The sequence below is a fragment of the Monopterus albus genome, unplaced genomic scaffold, assembly GCF_001952655.1.
Source record: "Monopterus albus unplaced genomic scaffold, M_albus_1.0 scaffold93.1, whole genome shotgun sequence".
In the NCBI taxonomy this organism is placed as follows: Eukaryota; Metazoa; Chordata; class Actinopteri; order Synbranchiformes; family Synbranchidae; genus Monopterus; species Monopterus albus.
In genome coordinates, this window is record NW_018127973.1 from 1,705,266 (window position 1) to 1,732,271 (window position 27,006).

At 39.8% G+C, this 27,006-nt stretch overlaps 1 protein-coding gene across 13 annotated transcripts in view; it reads left to right on the plus strand.

Annotated features, from left to right (window-relative positions):
- Window positions 1-113: 113 nt before the first annotated feature.
- LOC109964876 (metastasis suppressor protein 1-like) overlaps window positions 114-27,006 on the plus strand; it is a 59,951-nt gene continuing 33,058 nt past the window's right edge. For 6 of the 13 annotated variants that reach the window (XM_020608458.1, XM_020608462.1, XM_020608460.1 and 3 more), the window contains exons 1-3: window positions 114-665; window positions 2,626-2,687; window positions 7,974-8,047. In XM_020608458.1, coding sequence (XP_020464114.1) covers window positions 594-665; window positions 2,626-2,687; window positions 7,974-8,047 — 208 coding nt within the window. In that variant the 5' untranslated portion in view covers window positions 114-593. Of the gene's footprint in view, window positions 666-2,625; window positions 2,688-7,973; window positions 8,048-21,736; window positions 21,876-27,006 lie in introns of those variants that run through there. The other 7 variants (XM_020608453.1, XM_020608454.1, XM_020608455.1 and 4 more) reach the window with 7 other exon arrangements.

The following is a 27,006-nucleotide window of genomic DNA, read 5'->3' on the forward strand; positions in this document are numbered from 1 at the left end:
GTAATTATGTATTAGCGAGACTGGTCTCTTTGGGATTACTTTAAAGAATTCATAATCAAATATTTTTATTCTAGGAAAAAATAAACCGGAAGTGCATGTTTTATTAGTTCAAACAGACGACGCTTGTTTCTCGTTTTGTTTATCCTCCCTCTCACACAGTGTTAAGAAGGTAGAGAGTGACGCTTCGAGTGTCGGTATTTACCTGTCAACATACGAGTTAACCTTACTACTCGAGTATTGTGGGTTATTTGTAGTTTCAAATCGTAAATTGCAGAAAATTCTCCACGGCCCAGGCATGGGTATGAGCGGGGCGGGGTAGAGGGACGAGGGGGATTTAAATCTCTCTTTTTCGTCCCCGCAGCGTCTTCAGTTTTGAAGTAAACGGCGCATCAGAGCAAAACCGACCTGCGTACCTTCAGGTTTGACTGAAAGTTGTTCGGTGATTTCAAGGCAGTAGAAATTACCACACGCCTGTTTGTTGGTGTTTTGTCCATATTACCGGTAGTTTTTTGTTTGGTTTTCCTGGAGAGTGGAATTGGCGAACTGAGAGCGGCTCGCCGAGTCGGGACTGACCACTGGAGTTGGTCCTGAAAATGGAGGCTGTTATCGAGAAGGAATGCAGCGCGCTCGGGGGACTCTTCCAGACTGTTATCGGAGACATGAAAGTAAGCCAACTTTGCACCACAACTTGCGTTAACTTGAGAGCCACTAAGCAACTAACTAGCCCATCTATTTACCTTTCCAAACATCGGTTAGGTTTTTGGTGGTACACTTAGCATAGATATCCTTCTACGGATAAAACTAAACAGTTATGTTAACTATTGGGATTAGTTGGCAAACAGCGTCAGACTTATGAACCCCACTGAAATGCACACCAACCTTCTTATGGTATACACACGGCGATAAACAAAATGGAGTTGAGCCGAATAAGTCTGGAATATTATTTCCACCTGTTTATGATCTCTAGTGTAGTGTATCTGGTCTTACTATACCGTTATGTTTATTAACCCGGTAGGTTTTCGTTTTGTATGTTAGTAGCTGTTATTATAATTATTTGACTGCCTCGTACTTCATTCTGTTCTATTGGAATAGCTTTACTGTAACTTTATTTGTTAGATTGAAGTGGATGCAGCAGCCAAGATTGGATAAAGGCTAAACTAAATAACAGACTTTGGGAATCTGATTTTTATGTTTTGTATTTACTCAGCCAGAGCTTGTCTGATGAGACATTTAGGAGAATCGCCAGCTGTTGTACTTGCCTGAAGGAATGCCAGGAATGTAGCTGTCAGGGTAGAAACATACCCACGGGCTCTGCAGATTTTGACATGTGTAGGTCAAATTGCCAGCCATGGGGTCTGCTAGAGTCAGGGAATTTATTATGAATACATCTCAGTCATCCAGCACTTCTCAGCTTCCCTTGTGCCACTTGACTGAGTAGTTCATGGTGTCTTAACTGTCTGGTAACAATGCTGCTGACAACACCGTTAAAAACATGCAAATACTTAGTGCATTTGTTTTGTCCTTACTTTATACATTAAAGTTCCAGTAATTCCTCTTCTTTAACTGTGAAATAGATGAGGATGCATACTTAACCCAGTGAAGGCCTACTTTGACTTTGTACACAAGTCTAATCTATCAACAAGAGCAGTAAGATATGATAACCTGAATGCGGAGAAAGCTCGTACTTTCTTGATGTTGGGAGTGTTTGATATCAGCACTGAAGCAGGCAGAGCTGATAATGGTGGCTTCTTCAGAGAGAAAGGTGAGCTGAGTGATCAGGAAGAGAAACATACAGAGGGTGAGGGGAGAGAGGACAGAGGCAGAATGAAATAAAAGTGATGTGAAGGGGGTCCAGTGGGAAGAGAGAGTTGAGGTGGTTGTTGGGTGTAATGTTTGACAGCATAACATGACATTCCTCAGACCCCCGACAGTAGTAGCACATCAGTGATAAACATTTGCTCATGTCATCACTTTATCTCGTGCTTGCTCATATGTTAGCCACTTCTTTTTAATGCATTAAGCCACTTGTTCTCTGTCACAGTTTTTGATAAAAGGCTCCTCAACTATTTTCAGTCCAGGACCTGAATTACTGTAGGTAAATTTAGAGTCCCATTGGGACCCAGGCTCATTATACTATTGTATGAGTGCTCTTGTTGTGTGAGGATCTTTTCCAAAAGAGGCCCTTGACCTATTTTGCAACCTAATATATGCAGGACATGATGATAATATCTACTCTCCTATTAGTAGATAATATATGCATATAAAAAAAGTTAAAACTGGAGCAAAATGAAAGTCAGCTGTTGCTACATCATACTCTGTATTCAAATTACATCTCATGCTTTTCAACTGCATACAACCCGGTTAAAATAATTTTTATCCTAGAGCTTAAATTCTGATGCCCTTAGGTCTACTGGCGACAATATGGAAATACATATTTTTTCAGTTGACATAACCAGGTTATACTGTATGTATGGGAAAGCGTAAGCCTTGTTATTTCGGTTTAGTCCTACAGGTGAAGACATCAGTTTGGCCTCCTGTTAGTTGAACTATTGTGTAACTGTGGGAATGATTAAATTTGTTCTGATGATTGTGTTATTCATGTTTGTTCGCCCCCCACCCACACAGAACAGCTGCCCTATTTGGGAGGACTTTATCACCAAAGCTGGCAAGCTGCAGTCACAGCTCAGGTAAGAGCATGTTTGTGTGCACGTACAGTGTGTTTTTATGTTTCTGCATGTTTTATTGATATCAGAGAATATTGGAATGCCGGTAGATAAAAAGAAGAAGAGAGGGAATCTACATTTAGTCATACACTTAGTCATTTAGTTGTTTTTCTGCACATTTTCAGTTTGCAGTGCCAGAAAGCTGGAAAAAATTAAGTGTCTCCAAGCTTTTGACTGGTAGGGTACATGAAGGATGTGACTTAAACGTCACTGAACCTTCTGTTAAACTGGACTGACAAAATTGTAGCATATCAAAAGAGGTGATATGGATGGGCCCATAAAGAGACTGTAACCTTCTTCAAATTAATACATGAAACAAACAGAAATGCCTTATCTCCATCTTGTTTTTGTTTGTTTGAGGATTGCCTGGCTGTCTTCTTCTACTGTGGTTTAATGTCATCCAAATGGAGAATTGGTGCCGACTATTTATATCATTGTCCTCAGCACCTAATATTAGCATAATGGTGGTGGATGGACATGCATTTTAATTTGCTGTTTCTTTTTGGTGATTTTTCTGGAAATTCTGTGAAATTTTTTTCAGAGTACAAACAGCAAATTTTCTGTCCACGGAAATGCCCCAGGATTGTTGTATAACATCTCCAATATCTCCTGCTGACCCCTTATGCACTAAAATGTCTCATTCTTTCAGCTGATTTTGTACTTGAATTAGATGTAAGATGTTTTAAGAGGCCACATGTCCTTTGACTAACAAGCAATGGCAGTTACCATAAAAGCCTAATCTTTGAATAATACTGTCCAGGGGCAATTGTCATCCTTCCCCCATTTAGTCTTCCATAGGCCTGATTTAATTAATCTTTTCTAATACTGTAAAATGTACACACAAATGGTTCCAGTTATTCTGCTATCAGTGGATGCCAGTCCCAGGTACCACTCCTAGTTGGTTTTAACTAGCCACATGGCATGAGACAAACAACGCAGGACAGCTGAAATAAAAGCTCATTGTCCAGCAAGTGGTGCAAATATGGACATCCTGTAGTCTAGATTATTCTTTGATTAACAATGCATGGCAGTTCTCTAGTCATTTAGGTGTCCATGTGTCCTCAGACAGACTTATGCTGACAGCTGTCGAAAGGCTGAAGAACCTATCTGCATTTCCAGGGGCCACTCAGTATCCCTTTCTTCTGTTTTCTTAGTATTAAGGGTGACTGATGATTATGATATGTTATTCAAGTGTCTCCATCGTTCAGGGGTGAAGTATGTCACCCTCCCATTCTAAAGCTCAATGGAATATTTGTGGCCTTGTTGCCAATAACTGGCTGTTTGGCAGTAAGGATGTCTGTGTGTCTGAACACTGGAGCCATGACAAAAGAACAAATCTATCAATTATTATACTGGAGAAAAAGTGACTTGATCCTCCAGTATGTCGCTGAGCTTTTTTTAACCAGTTATATTAGGTTAGTGGCAACTTGATGATGGAGATGCTTGTGAATTCTGTATTTTTACCTATTCAGTTTACAGTATTAGTGGATGCACCCAGAAAAGATAAAGTCATCCTTTACATGATGAGCTGAGTGTCATTCAATGAAAGACAAGCATGTTTCTGCGTTTGAGACTAGCTGTTGCCCAACTGAGCAGTGGCCCACGCCCTGCTCCAGGCTTCAGTGGTTATAGCATGATGTTGGCTGTAAGGTTGCCTTTGCTGCTGGGGCACTAATACAAATGTGCTATCTGGGCTGCTTGTGGTGACCTACAAAGAAAGCTTTTTCTGTCTGTGTTAAAGCCTGTCTCCAGCCACTACAAATTTGGCCAATCTAGCCCTTTTTAATACAGCATACCCCAAGGGTCTCTGTAATCTCTTGGGGGACTGGGCTATAGAGGGACACACACACACACACATACATACATCATGCAAAACACAAACACACCCACCTTCCCTCCTTAGCCTGGATAAGTGACCAGCCAGCAGTGGTAGCAGCATATGGCTGTGTAAGTAATAACATCCCAAGGCGGTGTACTCTGTAATTTAGCCCCTTAGCTACCCTCTCTCAAAGCAACTTGAAGATCAACCAATTACAGTGTTGGGACTGTTCTGTCTATTTTTTTTTTTTTTTTGTCCAAATATGGCGTTTTTTTTTTTTTTTCTGCCCATTCTGGTTTTAAGCATCCATCACTTACGCTCACACACACAAATATACACATACATGCACGCACATAGGGGAGATCTTTGAAGAAAGAGGGCAGGATGGTTAGCTGATTGCTGATCATCATTCTCTTTTAACTTGTCAGTGTTTGATCTGTTTCGTGGGCCATGGTCAATGCAGCTGTGTCACAGCTTACGCACAGGCCTCTGGATGAAGGTTAAATTTGTGAGAGAACAGACCACCTCAAAACTTCAAATTCAGCTTATGAACTGTGTGGTTATAAAACTTATTTGGGCTCAGGAAGGAACCCTATATTTAGTTGGTAGATGGAGAAGTGTATTGCTACAGTAGATGGATACAAGGATGTACAGGTCAACAGAGATGCATACTGTATATAAAAATCTCTTAAAGTACATTTTGTCATGATTCTTGGTATGTTGTGTCTGAAACAAGTGGAGGTAAACAACCTTTTCCTATTATTCAGATTTAGTACAGTTATATTTCAGTTTCAGTTGAACTAGCTTAAATAGATGGAGGCAATGGCACTGAATGTATCGTTGTCAGAAAGAGCATTCTGCTGTACTATGCCAAAGTCTATGGGGAATTTAGATTGGCTTGGTCATGGCCTTACAGAGTAGATTTGTAAAATCATTTGTCTTGACTCTGGGACAGGGGCGTTAGCAAATTCTAAGGCCAGTGGTAGCAATTAGGTCATTGTTGGAGTGCTGTGCAGAGCTGAAAGCTTGTAGCAGCAATGTTTTATTCTTTAGAGTCTTCAGGCTTTTTGGCTGACTGTCAGAGCTGAAATTAAAACCTGATCATTCTGCCTTTGCAACTTAGTATTTATTTCATGAGAACTCAATTTCACTGTCGACTGAGCCAGAAAATGTTTAAGATGTCAAATGCTTAATTTTTTTTAATGATACCTGTATTACAATTCTCCATGGAATGTAAAACCATGATTTTTCCCTCTAATGTTGACATTTAAGATGCTTTTTTCTCTTGTTGTACTGAGAGGTGTTGAAAGTGTAGTGCATGGAAAAACCAGCTTAATAGTTAGCATAGTTTCTCTTGTAAAAGCACAGCAGGAGATTAATACTAGTAATTGTAAACTTCACCACACTGTAATTCTCTGCACTGGACCCACTGATACTAAAAACAAACTTCATTTAATTCCACATCCCACACAAATGTATTTTGGACAAATAAGTTAAACTTGACTAAACAAGACTTTGCTCCAATGTGCATGGAAAATATGATCCATAGACTAATGTATACATATTATAAATTAGTGGAGGCAGATATCAGTGGAAGGTTGCTCTGGGCCCACATGGGCTTTAAATAGAAAGGAATCTGTACGCCTGCACGTATGTTTCTTTTTCCATTTGTAGGACACACCCTTGGATCTTCTGGGCAGCTCTGCAACAGCACAGCACTTAGCCAATATTATATTCCATTTCACTGATAAAGGAAGTGATTGCTCTTGTATTGACCACCTGCTAAGACTTGGATGTCACTTAAACGTAGAGGAATATTGAGGCCTCATAATACGTTTTGAATCAGGGATATCTATCAGTTGATCGGTTGTGTTCTGTTTATCGTTGCTGTCATGCTTGTATGAGGCCTGTCTAAGGTGTTAACTGTAACCCTATAAAACAAGTGAGCTTGAACAGTCTTGGGGCAGTTGTCTTAACATTTTCTCAAATACTGTGAAACTCAATTTTAGGAAAATACTGTAAGCGCAATAAACCTCCTGTGAATTTTAAATGTTAGCCCAACATTAGTCATTTTGAGAGCACACAGTACAGATGGTATACCTACAGTGACACTGTGTTTAGCACTGGTCCAGGGTTGGAGTCTCAGGGTGCCCCATCTTCATCTCACCCCAAAAAAATATGCATTCTCTCATCTGTTTAGCTTTGCACTTGTTTAACTTTGTTGGACTCAGTATAATTGTTACGTTGAAATAATAAAGGTTAAAACCACTTCAGTTCCATCTGCCAGTCAACTTGAGAATCATCAACATCCTATATTGATTTGCTCAGGTGTTTATGCAAATTGCCAGGTTGTGTTATGAAGGTTTTATGTTGGCCCATGAAACATAAGTGTTTACAAATTACGGTACTGAGGGTTAGAACAAACAAGCTTTTGTGGCTGAATGTGCCATGGAAAATGTCTGGACAGTTGTGTAGCTTGCATGACTGGTAGAGTCTTGTCTCTGTTGAGGAGATCAGATATCACATAAGTGAACGTGCTCACTCCAGGAGCCTTTAATCTCCATACCTGTGATCTTAATCATGAGACATCTATTGTTTCTGAAATAGGCTAGTCAGAGTTTGTAGGTTAACCTGTCAACTGGTCCACAATTGAGACAGCCTGTTGCCAGCTGGCTCTGGACACCCAGGCAGGCAGACAGACAATCAGATGGGATACCTGTAAGATGGTATCTGTATTGAGTAAAACAGAAAGTAATACATTAAGTTTCCATTTCTCTTTTTATGAGCAGACTGGATTTTGCGCTTCGTTTATTCTGTTATGTACACTGTAAGCAGCACTCAACTGTACAAGATGTCAGAAAAGTAGGTATGAGTTGTGGATTTGCCACAGGCCTTTTTCCATTTTAGAGCTTGTGTAGGGTAGATCTACAGGGTAGATCCCACACTGATCCTTGCAGTGACCTGTGAGTATGGCAAACTCGGCTCAAGAGCAGCTCTACTCAGCTGGACAAATTCCAGTGATCTCTAAGTAATCACATAGACATTCCTCACACAGCGGGACGTATTTATGTTTTAACTTGTACACATACACACACTTGCACTATAAACATGCATACACTATCACACTTACTTTAATTTGCAAATGATCAGGGTTAATGTTACTGTCATGCACAAATGTACACAGATGTGCAAAAGATGTTGTTCTCCTAACTTTCAGAGCAAAAGAAGTGTTTTCTTCCTTTGATCAGTTTCATTTTGCCTGCCAACACCTGTATGTAATTACTGCTGTTACTGTTTGTGGGATATTTTTTTTCTTTTTTGTGTACAGTTTTTATTTTTGTGAAATACAGTGTGTTAATTTATAATGTTTCATATCAGTAATGTATGATTTTTTTTTTTAACTAAACCTCTGTCTTCCTCTCTTCTCCAAGGGCGACTGTGGTCGCTGTGGCTGCTTTCCTGGATGCCTTTCAGAAAGTGGCCGACCTAGCTACCAACTCACGAGGTAGGAATATGCACGCAGACTGAGTGTAATGAATGTTCTCCTCCGGCAAACCTAATTTTCATTTAATAAAAGGACCAAGATTCAGCCTTGATGGAACCCTGCTGTAGCACAAACTTGACAGGGTTAAAAAGGTTGACTCACTGTGTAATTGGGTGTGTGTGTGTGTGTCTGGGCACCTATCTGTCAGTATTTTTGTCTGTGTAGCTCTATCGTGCAAGTCTAGTGCTTCACCCCACTGCGCTGAGAAGTTCTTTGAGTTGTTTGCTTTATCGCATGGGTAGTAAATCCATCAGTACGCTATTTGAAGCTCTGCTGCTGGCTTCGTCTTCGAACTCTACCCCCTTTCCTCCACTTTCTACCTCCCACCCCCATTACCACCCCAACTCTGCTACAGCTGGACTGGATCTGGTGGAGTTCAGTTCTGTATCTGTATGAGAGAGAATGAGAGCTCACATCCCTCCCCAGCTTTGATACCTCCAGCCCTGCTCCATACTATTAATAGGAACTGAGACATACACATTCATCACCTGAATCACTGCAGAGAGAAAGAGATGGGGGGAATAGAGCTAGAGATAGATGGAGGAGTACAGGGAGTCACTGCTGTGAAGTAGTCAGTTAGTCAGCTGAAGAGTGTTGCATCATCTTCATGTGCCCTTTCATCACTTTCTTTCCCAATTACCTCTGCATATTATGTTACAGGTTAGTGAAGCCCAGGCTATCCACCTACTGTATGCTCTCTAGTATAGAGGCAAGCATGGATAATGACTTGTAATCCACTGTTGTCTGACACACTACTGTTTGTATCACAAATAGATAACCTGTCAACATGACCACCTATTCAGGATTGTAGGTTTACATTACAGGGTTATGTTGGGTGGTGAGATGGACTGTAAGGGTACCATATTTTTACCATTCATGCCTGTAAAGTCTTTTCTTTCTCTTACCATTCTTTGCACAGGCTCATGTATTCTTTGCCAATTTAATGTAGCATAGTTTTTAATGTGTAAAACTTTAATTTCTTGTATGTATTACTTGTTATCTTTAAATAATGGAATTAAAAATGCTCTTATGACTAGTTTGGTGCTAATAATTCCCTTCAGCTTGATTTATTTTTTTGCAGTAGCTGAAGTACAAATTGGGCTTCTATTTTAATGGAATCTAGAACAAACCAAAGTCACTCTATACACACAGGTACACATAAACACACACACATTTTCTACATAATGATTTTCCAAAGTGAGTTTTTGAATTAAGCTTTGATAGCAGCTGTAATGAACAACGTGTGCCGAAAGGAGAATAACACTGAGTAAAGATGTCAGGTTTTTATATGAGTGTGTTTTGATGCATTTATCTGATTCAAGAGCCTCTGAACCCACTGCATAAGCGTGTAAAAAGTTGTTAGAAAGCAGGATAGTGAATTTGTATAAGGGTTTTCTGATTACCTTTAATACTAACTTATTTTAAAGATGCTAACAGTATGTGTTTTGTGGTGGCCAGGGTTTGTAAGAGTTCAGAGGCATGAAAATTTGGATTGATTTTTAGGTAAGCAACCCACAGCAGTCCATAATATCTGTTTGGGAAAGGAAAATCTTTTTAAAAACCTGATCTCTCAACTCAAGTACAACTCACAGAGGGCTCATTTGTCACTATACTGCTCTCTTGGAATTCTACTGTATCTACAAAGCAGTTTGCTATGTGCATGTATTGGACCTCTAGGAGTGCCTGGGGTGGTTGCCTTTCTACTTGCTGAAGATATCATCTTACTGTATTGTTCACCAACAAAATAAGACCAAAGTGTAGCTTGCTACAGTTGTTTTTAAGTTGAAGAGCATCTGTATGGTTTTATGTGTCTATTAGATAAAAGTATTGACTGACAAACATGGCATCTTCTATTTGCTCATCATATTTTGCCAGAGGCTGCTGAAGTGACATTATGCATATAGCAGATGGTGATTTCTTTCCTTCATTCTTTCTCCCTCTGTCTTCATGTCCTCCCCTGTGTCTCCAAGCTCTAACCAGCTTTCTACAACCATTACCAAGTTAGCAGCGTGGAAATCTAGTGTTTGCTGATCAAAGTGTGTGTGTGTGTGTGTGTCTGTTGAGGGGCTAAAGTAAAAAGAAGCTTTATTTTTATTGTCATTGTAACACATACAACGAAATTTTATTTGGAGCCAAGGGCCACTGTGTGCGTACGTGCCGCCATCACGGGCAACTTGGGGAGTTCAGTGTCTTGCCCAAGGACACTTCGACACATAGACTGCAGGCACCGAGATTCGAACCCTCACCCTTCCAGTTGGGAGACGACTGCTCTACCCACCGCACCACTGTCACCTCGTGGCGTGAGATATTGGCGATTATGGTACCTTATAAAGATGTAAAGGTTTATCTGTAGACTCAGAAGACTGATAAGTGACAACAGTTACATTTATAGGTTTATTCTTTAGAGCCAATGGCATGCTCATTTCTAGCCATTTAATCTTTAATCATGGGTACCTCTAGCTTTGCACCCATCATAACGCCAGTCTGTAATTATTTCAGAATGATAAAACCTGAGAGCCTCTTCCTAAAAACGATAGGATAGTTGGTGAACGTGCACAACTCCTGCTGCTGATGTTGCATTGAAACTAGACAGCACAGCAAATAGCAACAGCATTAATTAATTTGAATTTCACTTCTTTAGATAGGTAAACAAGGGTATATGTACTAATGAAAATAGATTTGTAACACTCTAAACAAAGCAGGTAATCGAGAAACCCATATTTTAACTGGCATAATGCAGACATACTGTAGTAACATCTCCAGCCTTACAACAGTTCTTTCTAACCTTACAGAAACAAGGCATTAGCAGACATGCAACTTGCCATAAATCTATTGAGTAGTGGAAACATCACTCCTTTTCAAGTAGCTCCAAGGTTGTTAAATCCAACTGGTGGTCACTGCGTCTTACCCCACGCGACTACATACAGTCCTAAAGTGGTGAAATTAATTCCAGCAGGTAAGGTAGTGCCAGCGATAACATCATGGATTTTTAATCTGCTCCTTAACCAGCAACACCTCACATGTGGCAGACACACTGGCCTCAACCGGTCAAAACAAACGGGTACTGTGCTCCAGTGGGAATCCAGCATTAATGAGCTGATCGTCCACTGCTGTGGGGGCTTCACAGGCCAGTGCTTGCTGTTTTACCTGACTAGGTCTAACCTACGGGGCCCTGTACATGAACTTTCCCGGACATGCAGTAACCTCAGGCCCTGTATTTTTCTCCACATCCTCTGGCCACAGAGCAGCAGCAGGAGGTAAAATGTGTCCACAAAACCAGGCGCAGTTGAAAAAATTCGTGGTGGATATCAGGTATGCTCACATGAATGTACAACTGCCTGGAGATTATGACCGTTCAAGGAAATCCTTGAACTATCACGCAGTACTTTCATTTGTTAGAAAAAAAGGTCTTGCAAGCGAGAGTTTGCAAGACTTGTATAAACTGAGTTGTTTTTGCATAGAAGAACTAGAACATATGTACAAGATGAGAATTCACTGTTGTAATATTGCAGGTAAGTCAGAAAACAAGGAAAAGGATGCCATGGGCTCTTTAATCATGTCTGTCCATCCTGAAGGAGGGATCCCTCCTCCATTTTTTCCTATTAAAGATTTTTTTTGTTTTTTTGGTCTGAGGTGGGTTTTTTCCTTATCTAATTTGAGGGTCTAAGGACAGAGGGTGTTATATGCCATAGATTGTTAAGCCCTTTGAGGCAAAGTTGTGATTTTTGATACTGGGCTATACAAATAAAATTTGACTTTACTGATATTGCATGGTCAGAATGGAGTTTATTAAAAATAGCTCTCCCATTATAGGACCAGTTCATTTTCAGTTTCCAAAGTAAATAAAACCTGTAAATGACTGACTAAACAATCTTTCGCATTTATGAAACCTCAAAGTAAGATATGAGTTTGATGCATTTGATAAGACCAACGGTGCATAACATGTTTTCACTTCTGTCCTTGAATAGGCTACATTTTCATTTCTGAATGGCAATTGAATACAAGACTTTTTTTTTTTTCATTGGCTATTCTCACTGTCCATGTAGGTTGTACTACAGAGCTCTGTTACAGTATCCAAATTCTTGAATGTCATCTTTCCAGTACAACGGCCCACTGTATCACCATTTGAGTTGTTTGTTGACATACGTATGTTACATATGTGAAATGAAGGTTTATGTTCTTCAAGCAAAATCCCATTTCTTAAATACCTCAGTGGTTTCACTAAGTTCATAAAAATATGACAAGAAAGCCCCTATGTACAGAAAGAGGTTGGCTTGGCTTTTGTAGAGGTTTCCCCTAAATTTATTGGCATTTTTTTTCTTTCTGACTATGATGTATAGTTGTAAGAAAAAGTACTGGCACTGTTTGCAGTTTTGTGCATAAATTGGTCATGAAATGTGATCTGATTCACCAAAGTCACAAATAGCAACAAAAACAGTGTTTCTAAGCTAATAAAACACACAGTCATGATGTTTCATGTCTTTATTGAACACACACATTAAACATTCATAGTGATGGTGGAAAAAGTGAAATGAGAAAGGAGGTGTGGTTTAGAACAACTTGGACTAATAAAAACACTCAAACATTGTCAGTGTGCTATTCACAAGCAGCATCAGCTGATGTGAGCCATACCTTGCATAAAAGAGGTCTCAGAAGACCTACGATCAAGAGCAGTGTAATTGCAAAAGTGTCAGTACATTTTTTGCGACTGTCTCCATCTGTAACTCACACAATGTCATTATCAATGTTGGAGTAGCTCTCAGGCCTACTTCACCTTGTTGTATCCTTGTTAGCATCCTTGATATTTTGTATGACAGCTGTTTCATGCAAAGCACCCTGAGGTTGTGAAACAATCAACCAGCTGATTGCATGAGCTATTTATTGTGGCATTGGCTGAGTTTTGGAAATGGTCCAGTGGAAGAATGGAGGTTCACAGTTATCACCTGTTGTGTTTTGTTTGTGTTTCTGTTTAGTTTGAATTATTTAATTGAGCTGATTTTATGCAAAAATGTCTTCAGCAAAAGAGAAAAATCTACAAACATGATGTTGGACCTGTTTTTCATTACATGGGCTAATTCTGAAGCCATATAATTAAGGCTAGTGGAAAAAAATGAGGATTAAGATGCAAGAATTAATGTACATTTCCAGAATAAGCTCACAATGAGTGGTGTGCATGTGCTTCGTTTTGTTGTCAAGAATAGTAAAGGCAAATTCCAGCTTAACAGTCTAGTGAGTGAAATAAAATACATGGAATGCCAGGTGGAGAAAGGTTGACCCAAAGAAAGATGGAGTTCAGTTTCTGGACAAAGCCTTTCCTCTCCTCTGGTGTGCTCCATTGTTCTGGCTCTTTTGAAGCTGACAATGAACACATACTTGGCAAAAACTGGATCTACTATCTTTTAGTAGGACACACATACATGCTTGTACATATGGTATGATGTACACACAATTGCACCTGAATACATTGATAGGCAGGTTGCGGGTCACACACATTTTCACATCCAGGTGTGTTCAATCAGAGACAATATTCACAGTCACATGCACAGACAGAGGCTTAGCTGAAACTGTCTCGCTGTGATCTGTGCTGTTCAGATTTCAGCTTTCTCCATGAAGGGCTCCCTGTACTTTGTCTCAAGATGATAAAGTACAGTGAAGTGCATAATCTTTGAAGAAATTATTTTTCAGGTTTTTTCATTGAATGTGTGAGTTTATTGTATACTACTCAAAATGAAACTCCATTTTTCCTGATCTTCTTTGTCGGGTTCCTGTGTATATTTTTCAGCCAGGTGTTTGTTTTCTGTCTTCCTTGTTTGTCTTTTGATGGACTGCTTAGCTTTAGCTACCTGATGCATTTTCAAATTGGATCAGGTATGTTTTTCAGCATTGTCTAAAGCAGTGTTTCTCAACTGGTGTCACCCTGGGACCCACTTTCCAACCCACTTGTCAAGTCGCAACCCACCAGTACAAGATTTCAAATTTATTAAATTATAAAGCTTTTTTTTTTTACAAACATAGTCAGTACAGCCTTTGTGTCAGATTTTTCTGTCTGCATTGAGGAAATGTTACTCAAAAATAAAAATAAACACCACAACTGCTGCATCACACAACATAAATACAACAGTCGAATAACACAACAGGGTGCTGTATATGTATAAAACTGAATGCAGAACAGCAAACACAACATGATAATACTTTATAGTCTCTTTTCACTTAACATGTAAGCACGATTTTATTTTACAGTGAACTGAGATAGCTGTGGTTGTCCTTTAGTTTTGACAAGAGTTTCAATGTCTGGGCTGATCAGAGCTACTCTCAGATCATGTTCAATGTCCAACCTGTTCCTTTGCTTTGACTTGAGCTGTACCAAAGTGGAGATGTAGCGAGGGAGGGATATTCAGACATCGCGTATTTGCACCAGAAATTGGGGAGGCTTACCTCCATGAAATTCCTTTCTCAGCGTCTGGTCACGTGACAGCTTGACCAGCTGATTCTCCCTGCTGCTTGGCAACACAACGCTTTCCATGTCGATTTCAAAGGGATCTCTTATCCAGTGACTACTGTTGTGTTTCTCTGGAAAGTAGTCCTCAAAGCGAGCGTGTAGACTGGCTAGATGCACAGTGACAGTTATTTTCAGGGCATTTTTGGCCGCTGTTTTTAGCTCTCCTGCTACGTGGCAAGTGTTGGGAAACATGTCAGTCTGTTTTTAGTCAGTGATTTATCCACAACCTCAACTTCTTTTTGAAGGCAGTGACTTTGTCAGTCTGTTCAAAGATGTTGTGTCCTCTCCCCTGCATAGACACGTTTAAAGTGTTGAGGTGCTCGAACACATCGGCAAGATACGCCACGCGCACGAGCCAGAGTTCATCACTGAGCATCTCAGTGTAGAGGGAGTTATTGTGTGAGAGGAAGGCAGCGATTTCGTGTTTAAGCTCGTAAAAGCATGATATTACCTTTCCCCTCAAAAGCTAGCGAACTTCTGAGCGATACAACAACTGGACGTGCTCTCATCCCAGGTCTTTGCACAGCTGTGTGAAACAGTGGCTGTTCTTGGTGCTCCGTTTAATGTAGTTCACTATTTTTATGGCATCTTTGTGTTTTATCAAGCACTGGCACCATATCCTTAGCCACAAGTGCTTCTCAATGAGGTCCAGTTATGTTTCTCTCTCTTCCGCTAATTAGGTACTTTAGAGGACGATGAATTCAAGTACTTTACAGAGTACAGTCTAGGTTGAAGATAATTATATGCTGCCTAAAAGTACTTCTAAAGTGCTCCTCCCTTCTATGTGAGTGTCTTGTACTAAAGATTTACCAAGATATCCTGAGGGGAAGAGCATTCCTCCTCTGAAGTTTGAGCACCTAAGCTTAAAAAAAAGTACAGGCTACCACTTGTTGTTGATCTTTTTCCTTTTTGTTTTTGACAAATACTCAAGCATTATTAAACGGACATGCAAGGCAGGTAATAGAATTAATCTTAAGGGCAAAATAAGCAGACCAAATATTTTGTACAATAATTACATAAAGCCAGATGAATAGCTTTGACACTCAACATGGTATTTTATGATTTTCATTTTAGCTTTATTTCAGCTGTTGGCTGAGAGAAAACCAGGTAAACTGAACCATGTTTCTGCCCTCTGAAAACTTGAAACTGTGCTGATAAAGAATGAGACAGAGCAGAGAGAGTTAAATAGAGAAGAGGGGCAGGAGAACAGACAAGGAAAAAGAACAGCTACTCCGGAGAATAATCCTTTCTTTTGTTAGATCAAGCATCAGGTCATTTTCTGTGTAGATCCCCTCTCACTCTGTTGGTAAGAAATTATATCTTTATCATAGTTTCCTCCTTTGTATAATGAGCTCATCTATTTGTCTCTGTTTTTAATGTGCCTATTCAGCTTTTGGAACCTGTTTGTGTGTGTTTCTTTTCATGTATACACTATCAGTGCTACCTTTTTGTGGTATTCCAGTGCGAGTGTGACAGAGGGGGTGAGTTATGAATCAGCCACAGTGAAACAGCTGATGGTTACTAGGCTGCATAAGAGATGAGGTCATTCCATACAACAGACCAGACTCAGAGGGCTAAAGTTAAAAATAACAGTAACAAAATCTTGACCTTTACCAGGATCTGCATATTGTTGGACTATTATTGTCTCAGGGTCCACTACATTTAATAAAGAACAGTCTCACAGGGTTTACACAGAGTGAGTTGCACCAGATTTTGGATGTGATTGGAAAGTGTATGTGAGTTCTCTATTGACCACCTTCCCAGAGTTCGATCTTACAAACCACAAGGTGTTGAGTTGTGTTGGGGTGTGGGTTTGCAGCTGTCAGGACACTGTCTGCATGTACAGTAGTGTGTATAGTAATCCCTGTGGCTCTGCCAGCAGCTGTAGTCTGAGTCTGTTTAGACACGTCTGCCTCTGTAGAAAAGAAATGGGCATCTGCCATTAAGCTTGCATGTAGAGGCTTGTTGGATCCATTTGGACTGTTTTTTGAATTGATAATTACTTGAATCCTCTAGTCACCTGTCCCAGTTAGTTATTCTTTTCATGTAGATGTAAAATTGATTAGCCATTATAAATAAGACAAAGCAGTTCTTACACATCATTCTCTTATCTAGTTGTACATCACCTCTGTGCCTATCCACCTTACCAGCGGCGATGCTGAAGGCCAGCTCAAATTCTATACTATTAAATAAGCTATAATTTTCTCATAACCTGTGTATTTGGAAAGTCAAGAGTATGCCTAAAATATTGTAATACTAGAGTTAAGGTTGTTTTTATGAAAATAAAGCTCCTTTCAGACACAAACTCTGACTGTATTTGAGCATGTTGGCTTCAAGTTTGCATAAGATCCCCGGTCCCTTTTCTGTATAAGTTGTGATGACAGTCTTACTAGGTCAGAGCTAGTAACGTTTACATATCGCTCTCAGCACGGCAGAAGTCTGATCTACCTGCAGTCACATCAACTGATAGATGCACACGAGATTGTGACGATCATGTCTGTATGGCAAGTTCTACGTGCATACCATGGCTTTCTCAATCACAGCTGTGAGTATGTTTGAATGACAGAGAGCTGTCCTAACAGACTGATGAAGCCATCAGTGTTATAAGAATAATCACCTTCATTGGCCAAGTATGTTATACACACAAGGAATTTGTTTCCGATACAGAACCGATGGCAGCCATCTGCAGCGCCAACTCAACCGATGGCTCTGGGGGGGCGTTCAGTGTCTTGCCCAAGGACACTTTGACACGTGGACTGCCGGCACCAAGATTCGAACCTTCTTTATTGCAGAGCCAATTTAATCATTTCTGGTATACGGATTAAGATGCACAAATTAAATTCTTTCATTGCTCCATATTTGCCACCTTGCTTATAGTTGTGACAGAGTGGCTGTGCTACGTCTTTGTGACCTTGCTACACTGCCTGGCTTCAGCTCACTGTATAACCTCTCCCCTTAACCTTGGCACTGCCCCTACTTATGGAGTAGCTTAGTTCCACTGAGGACCTTGTGTTTCTAACATGAGTTCAGCACCTGAAAATGACTTTCAAATTAGAGGTGTGTATGTTCTTCCACTGGAGCTATCTGCTGTGTGATTCTTGTTTCAAAATAAAATGTCTCTGAAACTGAAAAAGTCAGTTGACAGACTCCAAAAAAGCCGATTACATACATATTGTATGAACTGTTCTTCCTGCTGTGCTGCTTTGCTTAGCAGACATTCACAGCAAGTGGAGCTGCAAACCTGAGATGTCTTTTAAAGATTTACCTTTCTAGTCATCTGGCAATGCACTTGGTGCCTCTGTTAATGCAGGACAGAAGGTGTCACAACTGTTATCTGTTATCTATGCCTGTCACCATCACAGGCATAGATAACGTAGTCACGTATTATTACTCGTTTGAACTTTTCGGTCTTTGTAGTTGCTTTAAGACTGAATCAATGCAATTTGCCTAACATGCACATGAAGCTGGCAGCTCATTAAATGTGGATGTGAAAGAGCTCTCAATGAGAGATCAAGGGGTTAGTAATGAGCATGTGTATGGCATATGAACTAGATATTGTAGATCTTTGTAGTCTTTTAGTCAGAATGAATTAGAGGGGCCAAAACACTGCACAAAGTGTCACTCAGAGTCTCCACATTAGTGGGTGTGTGTTTGAGAGTGAGAAATCAAGTTGATTATCAGTTGTCTTGTGTATGCGTGGGGCTTGAGATTGTCAGTGCATGTGTATACATACATACAAGCCCATGCTACATGTGTATGTGCATCTATGGCCTGGTATGTTTCTCTCATGTCTTTTAACTTAGTGATGCTGGGCCATATAATTACTGTGATTTAGCACACATCTGGCTGATTTTAAGTAGAGTAAAGAAGTGATTCAGTTGCAGAGTTTGAAATAAGTAGACACTGAAGGTTTATTATGCACTTTTGCTATTGAACTGCTCACAGTAATTGGTAATTAACTAGATAATCCAGTAAGTGTCACCTGACCACAGATATACTTTTTACCCAACAGGCTTTAAGACAAAAGTGACATTTTCTGCTAACAAACTGCATGCAAACGCGCTTTTTAAACCCAGCTTGGGATGCACTGAAATTGTGACTTTTGTAGAACAGATTTGAATGTGCTTATTTCTCTAAGCATGCTCTATGTGCTCTGCCATGGACAGATCCCCATACAGCTCAAGCAAAAAAAAGAAAAGCCTTTAACTTTTTTCATGTTCAATCCTTGGCCTCTGTTAAAGGGCTGCCTTAGAACAAACCCACTCTCTCAGTGCCCTCTCAGAGAGGGCTCTGTCATCTTTTCCAGTTTCAGTCCATGACCAGTACATTTCCTGCCCTCTGTCCAGCCCAGATTGAGGTCCCATCCCCTGGGCGAGCTCTGTGCCTCTCAATCCTCCCTCTGTTCCCTTCTGTTTACCCTGACCCCATCCTGGGAATCTAACAAATCACTGGAACTAGCACTTAAATCAGTAAATGGGTCAAGTACACAGAGTCGCACATAGACTCCGAGATTAATAGAGGACATGAAGTTGTTGTCATGCTGCGTGGAATTATGGGTAGATGCGCCATTTTGGGAGCATCATGCTCATTATCAGTCATGGATATATATACACTACAAGCTTCTATAAGTTCATTTAAAAAATACTATCTCCTAGAGTTGCATACAGTAGCAGATGCTTCAACTACATCCAAACGGCCACTTTAGTGTTCAGTGTGAGCACAGACAGGACAGAAATGGATTCTTCTGTGGTGTTTGTGTTATCTGCCAACACCCGCTAGCTTGTTTTAGCTCAAGTTAGCTTTCAGTCATATAGATTTGAGCTCATAGACTTATCTTTGCCTCTCTGACTCACAGACAATAGATTCCTGTATCTGATTTATTGCTATTTTTGGGGTTTTTTTTTTTTTTTTTTTTTGTTTTTGGGTCAAACTCTTTTGTCAAATCTCATGGGAGACTCATTTACTCTGCCACTTACTTTCCACTATAAAGTGCATTAAAAGAAAATACTACATTGACCTTTTTTGAAAGATTTAGATGTAACCATTTGTTTTAATTAGAACATCTGTTTGTTAACATTAAAAATTCAGAGTGTGGCTCCATGCCCTTGTTTTAGAGGCAAGAGACACAAACCTGCGTGAGTGTGTGTTTGTCTTTGTATATGTCTGAAATGAAAAGGGAATGACATGAGCAATCTCTGTCCCTAAGAGAGCGATATTGGTTGTGTGTTTGAGTTACACGGGTATAGGTTAGACACCTTTAGTGTGCTTGAGCCAGGGAACCAGAGAATCCTCTGTGCACTTGAATATGCTTGCATGCAAAGTGTGTCCACACAAGTATTTGCGAATGTTGGTGCTGTTTGCTCTGTCTTTGTTTAAACATAAGCCTGGTTAGACCAGTGAGCCCTGGACTTAGACCATCTGACATGCATGCAGTGCCAAATTCAAAATACACATTTCTCTGGCAAATGACCTTCAGTAGTCTAAATTTGAGTGGATACCAAAAAGAGTCCATTTCAGACATGCACTGGCACCCTGAAATTATCTAGACATTAGTAGGAGCTGTATGTGAGAACACAAATGTCCAAGTCAAATATTATAGACTCATACATGCTAAACAAAATTAGTAACCAGAGGACATCAATTAAATGGTGACACAACCCTCTTAGTTAGGTGACAGATGTGCTCCAAGCAGTCCACCAAAAATGTAACCGGGGAAAGTCGGTTTGGCTTCCATGTTCATGTTGTGCTGTTGATCCTGTTTTTTTTTGTTTTGTTTTTTTAAATCTCAGTTGATGAGATTTTCTAATAGTTCACCACTCAGTATAGAGCAAATAAAAAAAATTCTTAAAAATAAACCTGGGCATTTTTTCTATTTGCTTATGCGTGTGCTCAAGAGAAACTAAGGACAACTAAATCAGTCTGCCCTACTTTGGACATGTTTCCTTCAGACACGCTTTCAAGTGTGTGTGTGTGTGTGTGTGTGTGTGTGTGTGTGTGTGTGTGTGTGTTGATTTGTTTACCTTCAAACACTGGTCTATGTATGTCCTTTTTTTGTGTCTGGCTTACAAGTATACGTGTGTTTCTGTGTGTGCTAATGTTAGGTTTTTCTCTTTAAGAGGACACAAGCCACAAGCTGTAGCCAAATCCAACACTGCCTTTGTTCTATACAAATGTATGCTGGATTTCATATAAATGGTTAAGCTTGTAATCAGAGCACTGCCCTCCAAGGCCATACTGAGCCAAAATATGACTCCATATTAATCTTGCCCCAGGAGAACTTTGTGTCTCAATGCACAGATTTTTATTTTCACTAGGAATGTCGAAGTCCCTACAGGGTGGATAATAGACATGTCCCAGCTAGAAAATTGAAATTGAACTTGATGATTATGTTTGATATCTCCAGAGATAGACTGTAACTCATGCCAAAGCAACAAGAAGTCTGTATATTAACTTTTCCCTCTCATATGTATTTGATTACTTTATTTATGTTTTTTCTTACATTTATTTTTAATTGTCTTTAATTTTCCCTCATGTTACCTCATTAATTCACAAGAAAATGGTATTCTTTTAGGATAAGCTTTACACGTGAACATTAAAAATGACCTTATACTGTGTCAACATGTAATCATTTTGGGCAGATGTTTTTTTAAACATATGAAATTTATAGTATACATGTTGTAAACTCTGTTGAACAAGCATATCGCACAACATTCTTTAAATGGTTTAATTTGGTATGAGTGTATCATTGAGTGTGTGAGATAATACAGCTATTGCTTTGGGTGATAGATGGATAAATAAAGTTCAGTCCATTCAAGTAATTTAGTCAGCGGGTTGACTCTGTGGGCTTTGACTGATTGGATTGTTCTCTGTTGTCCCATCTCATATAATGCTCTGAATGAATGACATGTTTGTGTGAAGTGTGTCTTTATGTGGGTGGGTGGATGAATGTGGGGTGACACTGGGGTGGAGCGTGTCCCCTCAATAGCTCTTTGACTGTATAGGGGACTCTTACACACACAGCCACATATTTTGTGCTGCTATCTTTGTGCGGACACAAATGTAATGTGGTTGTCATTATTGCTAACAAGGTAGTGTTGTTGTACGGGCAAATAACTGAATCTCGTTAATGTGTCTCTGGTTTAAATTATCAGCAGCATCTCCCAGACTAGGAGCCTCTCGGTCTCTCCCTGCAGGGAAAGGAAGGTCACAAGCACAGTCGGAAACTAAGTGCAGAAGATGAGAAGCCAGACATTGCAGAATGTCTGTATTTTTGATGCTATTTGGTCTCAAGTAAGTGGCAAGTTGGGCTAGAACCTGATCTTCATTATTTTCACGTGTCTGTTATTACACATAGACTGATGTCTTATTTGTAATATTGTAAAACTTGTTACTCTTAATTAGTAAAAGAGGCCTGTGTAATTTGTCTTTCAGGCTGGATTTTCCCATAGAAACCAAAATGCCATCATGCTGTTATACTTTTAAAAGTCACACTCTGTAAAGGTTATCATCTCATTGTTGAAGGTCAAATGTTTTTCCTAAATCACTTTGCTGCTTAGGCTCATTTTGGGCGTTACTACCATTTAACAGTAGAAATGTTTAACTATCCATAAAGATACATGAAGCCTATGTCTTGTCCTACTGTCAGTCATAAACAGATATTGACTATCATTGGGGCGGTTGTGGCTTAGGAGGTAGAGTGGTTGTCTACCAGTTGGAAGATTGGTGGTTTGGTTCCCGGTCTCCCCAGTCCACGTGTCAAAGTGGCCTTGGGCAAGACACTGAACCCCTAGTTCGCCCCTGGTGGCCAGGCCGCGACTGACAGCACTACCATCAGTAAAAGATTTCCCCATGGTGATTAATATTTATTAAAAAATAAATGTTTTAATGACACACAATCTTTTTTTTAATCTTATTCTGTCTTATTCTCCTGTTATTTCCATATTTTAACTAGACAGCGGAGAGAGCGCAAACCTCCGCCAAGACACCTCAGCTTCCCCATAATGCCATTATACTGAAAAACTATAGTGCCATGGTAGTTTGATCATCATAATGTGGGCTATGTGTCTGTCTATCTGCTTGACCAAGTGCAGCACTTATAGCTAGTACACACACAAGGTGCAATTCATAGAGGGCACAGCAGGGCAGAAAGAAAGCCTCCTTTGACTGATTCACATAGAATTCTGTCTGCAGGGTTGTGCAGAAGTGTATCCATGTTAATTAGTGCTTTAGAATGTGACTGTCATGAAAGAATCATTGAAAAAAAGTTTTATTTTTCTGATTAACCAGTTTGATTTGCTAGTGTTGCTCCATCTCTTTGTTCACACGCTCTTGGTGGAGTAGATTTAGAACATAGGCAGTGACATTTGGGCAAAAAGATAAAAAGAACCAGCAAGCCATTGAATAGAACATACCTAGGAAATGGACAGGTCTTTGCTGCAGTTGTACTGAGTGTCCACTGTTGGCCTCTATGTTGGAAGGGGTTTTGCTTTGCTGTGCCAGTGACATCACTGAAAACAACGAATTGGCCCACAATGGTGACACATGCTCTAAAAAATTTCCTTTTCTAAAAATTCCTAATTGATTACCAAATCTGTTCATTAGCAGTAGGGAGGGAAAACAGCAGCAGGGAGATCACACATCCCTGGGGGGCGCCTGTGCTGATAGTCTTTTTACTGAATGTGGTTTTTACCAGCCTCACCTACTGCTTCCTGTCTGTTAGAAAGCTGGTGATCCACTGACAGGTGGGGGTTAGTTTAAAGTGAAGGATGTCCGTGATGATGGTGTTCAGTGCTGAGCTGAAGTCCACAAAGAGGGCCCGTGAATAGGTCCCTAGGGAGTCGAGGTGTTACAGGATGTAATGCAGTGCCATGTTGACTGCATCATCCACTGACCTGTTTCCCTGGTAGGCAAGCTGCAGGGGGTGTACGATGTACGTCAAGTGGGCCAACACCAGTCTTTCAAAGGAATTCATAACTATAGATATAAAGGTAACACGTGTGTAATCATTTGGTCTCTGATGGAGGGTTTCTTGGGGACCGGGATGATGGTAAAGTATTTGAAGCAGGAAGGGACTTTACACAGCTCCAGTAATTTGTTGAAGATCTGTGTGAAATTGGGGGCCAGCTGATCAGCACAAGCTTTCACAGGAGGGGGTCACACCATCTGGGCCTGGTGCCTTTGTAATCTTTTGTTTTTTTAAAAAGGCCACACACATCCTTTTCACAGATCTTCAGCATTAAGGACTGTAGAAGGATTTGTGATGACTCATTAACAAATGTTCTTGGCAGACAGGACACTGCTCAGTATTGATTATACAATTGCTAGTATTTTGGCAATAGTATGGGGTAACTTCAATGCAGTGTATACTGTATTTAGTATGCACTACATATATATGCACATTGTCTGTACATGTACACCTCAGTTAAGTTGCAGGCTTTGATAACAGATTGCATTTGGTATTGCAGTAATATTGCTACTAATGGCAATTTCTATGACATTTTGCCATCTAGTATCAAACTAATTGAATAATACAGTATACATCTCAACATATGTTAGAAAAATAGCACACTTTGGCCATGGGCTTATACACAGGATAAGATAATACCTTGTGCACACCAATGTCAACATTACATCATGTCTTTTGTTAAAATATATTTAGAAACATTGCTTCTCAAAATGCCTTTTGCATAAAATTAGTCCCTGAGGTGTTGACAGTACCAACCACTAAAACTCTTCTGACAGTTTTGTCAAGGGCTTTTTAAGAGCATGTGTTTCCAGAGACTGTGTATATGTTTTAAATATAACTTCTTCACCCTCCTTACTTGAATTACCAGTTTTTCCACTGTATGAATAACGTATAGCATGTTATGACAAAGTTTTGTATAGGTGATATTTTTATAAAGTTATTTTATTCTTTGTGAAGTTCTCAATATGACTTAGTTGCATTTGCACCTAAAACTTAGAAGAATTTAAAGAATTAAAAAAAATTACAATCTAAACAAAGGTAGGAAACTACAGCTGTGATATTAATCTAGCGCTCAAGACAAATGTGACTCAGACTTTGGTTTATTCAGTTGTTGTTGTGTTCATTTATTGCAGTGCAAATATGATCCTTGTCCTCTTTGCTGTAAATTATTAACAGTGACATTGGTCGTTCTGACCATATGCTGACGTGGCGCTGAAAAAAGCCAAAAAAAAAAAGCTTAACTTTTTATTTTTTTATTTTTTTTATGGGTTTCACAATTGAGTGCTTTGAGTTGCAATTATTCTTCACTGCCTCTGATTTTCAGTTCTCACAAATAAAGATGGCAATAGTCAACCGAAACACAGTGAATTTAGTTCACTGGTAAAGGTCTGAGTAAATCTCTTCTGTCTGTCTGTGGGATGTATGTCAGCCCAGAAAGGAAGATTAGAGAAAAAGTGGGGCACCACAGCCCAGAAAAGAGTAAAAGCGGGCTCTAGGGTAATCTATTCCCTCTCTCTGATCATCTTATGACAAGCTAAAATCCGCTTGTTTGAATTAATTGGTTAGATTCTAGGCAGCAGATTTGTAGCTGCTCTTGAGCTGTTACACTACATGCAATACGCAGCAAATGATATACAGACACTGGCACTAATTGAATGAATGAGATGTTGTGCCTACAAGTCCAAGAAACATCTTGAAGAGACGTGTTTTCTGCCGAGGAACTCGGAATAACTACAGTCAATAACCAAACTTGATTCCCCAAGCAGTGAGGAGCAGAAAAACATCTCCCTGCCCCCTTCCAAACACACACAACTTGGTGCTGCTGCTTTGTCTTAGCTAAAGACTTTGTATGCTAACACACCCTGACCTGGCTTTACTAAATGGCAAGGCCCTCTGTATGCCAACATGCTCTGTCCTTTTTACATACGTCCTCCCAAAGTCAGATGTGGACATGAAGGGCCTAGCCCAGACTGTGCCTACAGAACCTCTTTCTTTGTGTCTTTACTTAATTAGAATACACATCACCTTTAACTCACCCTGGAGGCAGTAAGGTCTGAAGGATTCACACTCGCAACATAGTTTGCTGCTCTCCTCTGATCCTTGCCAAGAGAACAGGACAAATGGGAATTTGAAGAGACTCCTCCCTCTCCTTTTAGGACTGCCACAAATTCCTCTGTTAATATTCCTCTTTCTCTCTTATAACAAATGAACATGTTATAATGGACTCAAATGTGAAATTATATTAACCAAAAGTTTAGAGATGTCTTGGTACAGTTGATAAATGATTTTGGACATGGCTAACTCAGTCATTGCACAAAGGACTCTTTCTCTAATTTCTTCTAGCAATAAAAACATCCTAAACTTGAGAGTGCCAAAAACATCTTGTTTATCGATGGTCCAGAGTGTGTAAACTGTTACATAAGATTACAAGAAATATTTCTGCCATGTGTAGTTTAAATCTGCCTGATTCCATACAATGTCCTGTCCAAACTTTGCTAAAACATTAGTTTAGGTTTCGCTGAACTGGCAGCTTGCTTACTGACTGGATTAACTCAGGCTCCATGTTAACATTATGGTACTATATTCACAGGGACCTCGGAGAGGAGGCCTAGGACCAGAGAAGTGTGATGGTACAGAGGAAAAACCCAAAGAGAGAAAAGTAAACTGAAAGAAGGATCGGAGTGTACGATAGAGACCCAGATCATAGAGAGAACGGCTTTAGAAGAAGAAAGCACAGGAATACAGTGGAATAAAGGGGAGGGGGGGATGAAAAACCCTCATGACCTACATTTTCGTTGATATTATTGCCAATATTATTGCCAACATGTGCAATAATATTATAGCACTGTATGAGTATAGTAACATATATCCTTTCTTTTGTCTTCTCTTTTCTCTTTAGAAAATCAAATCGGCACAGAAACTGTTTATTTATTAGCAGGGGATTTTTGTCCAGAGACCATCCTTTCCTCTTGTATTCATCTTGTGCAGCATGTACATTATAGAGCTCACACTAACATTTGTTTCCAGGCAGAAATGTCATACCATTTAAGTTTTTTGACTCAAATATTTACTTCCTGTCGCTGAATGATTGACTGAAGACTGTGACCATAATATAGACATCAGCAGACCTCAGGTGTCTTCTGTGGTGATGCTCTGTGAGGCCTGTACTGAAGCCTTTCTTACTAAGTTGCTTGATACTAAATCCAAAATATAAATAGTTAAATAATAATGTAACTTGCACATGGGAAGCATTTTTCCTCTATATTGTAAATAAGGACTGCATTTGCAGCAAATGTGCAAAACGAGGAAAAAAAACTCGTGATACAATAAAGTGTGACAGAAAAAATTACGGTGGCATTTTGTAGACAAGAGCAGTGTAGTCTTGTAACCATAAGTGGTCCCCATCTACTGCTTTAGTAGCCATTCATACAACAGTGTTGTGAAACAGATAGAGGG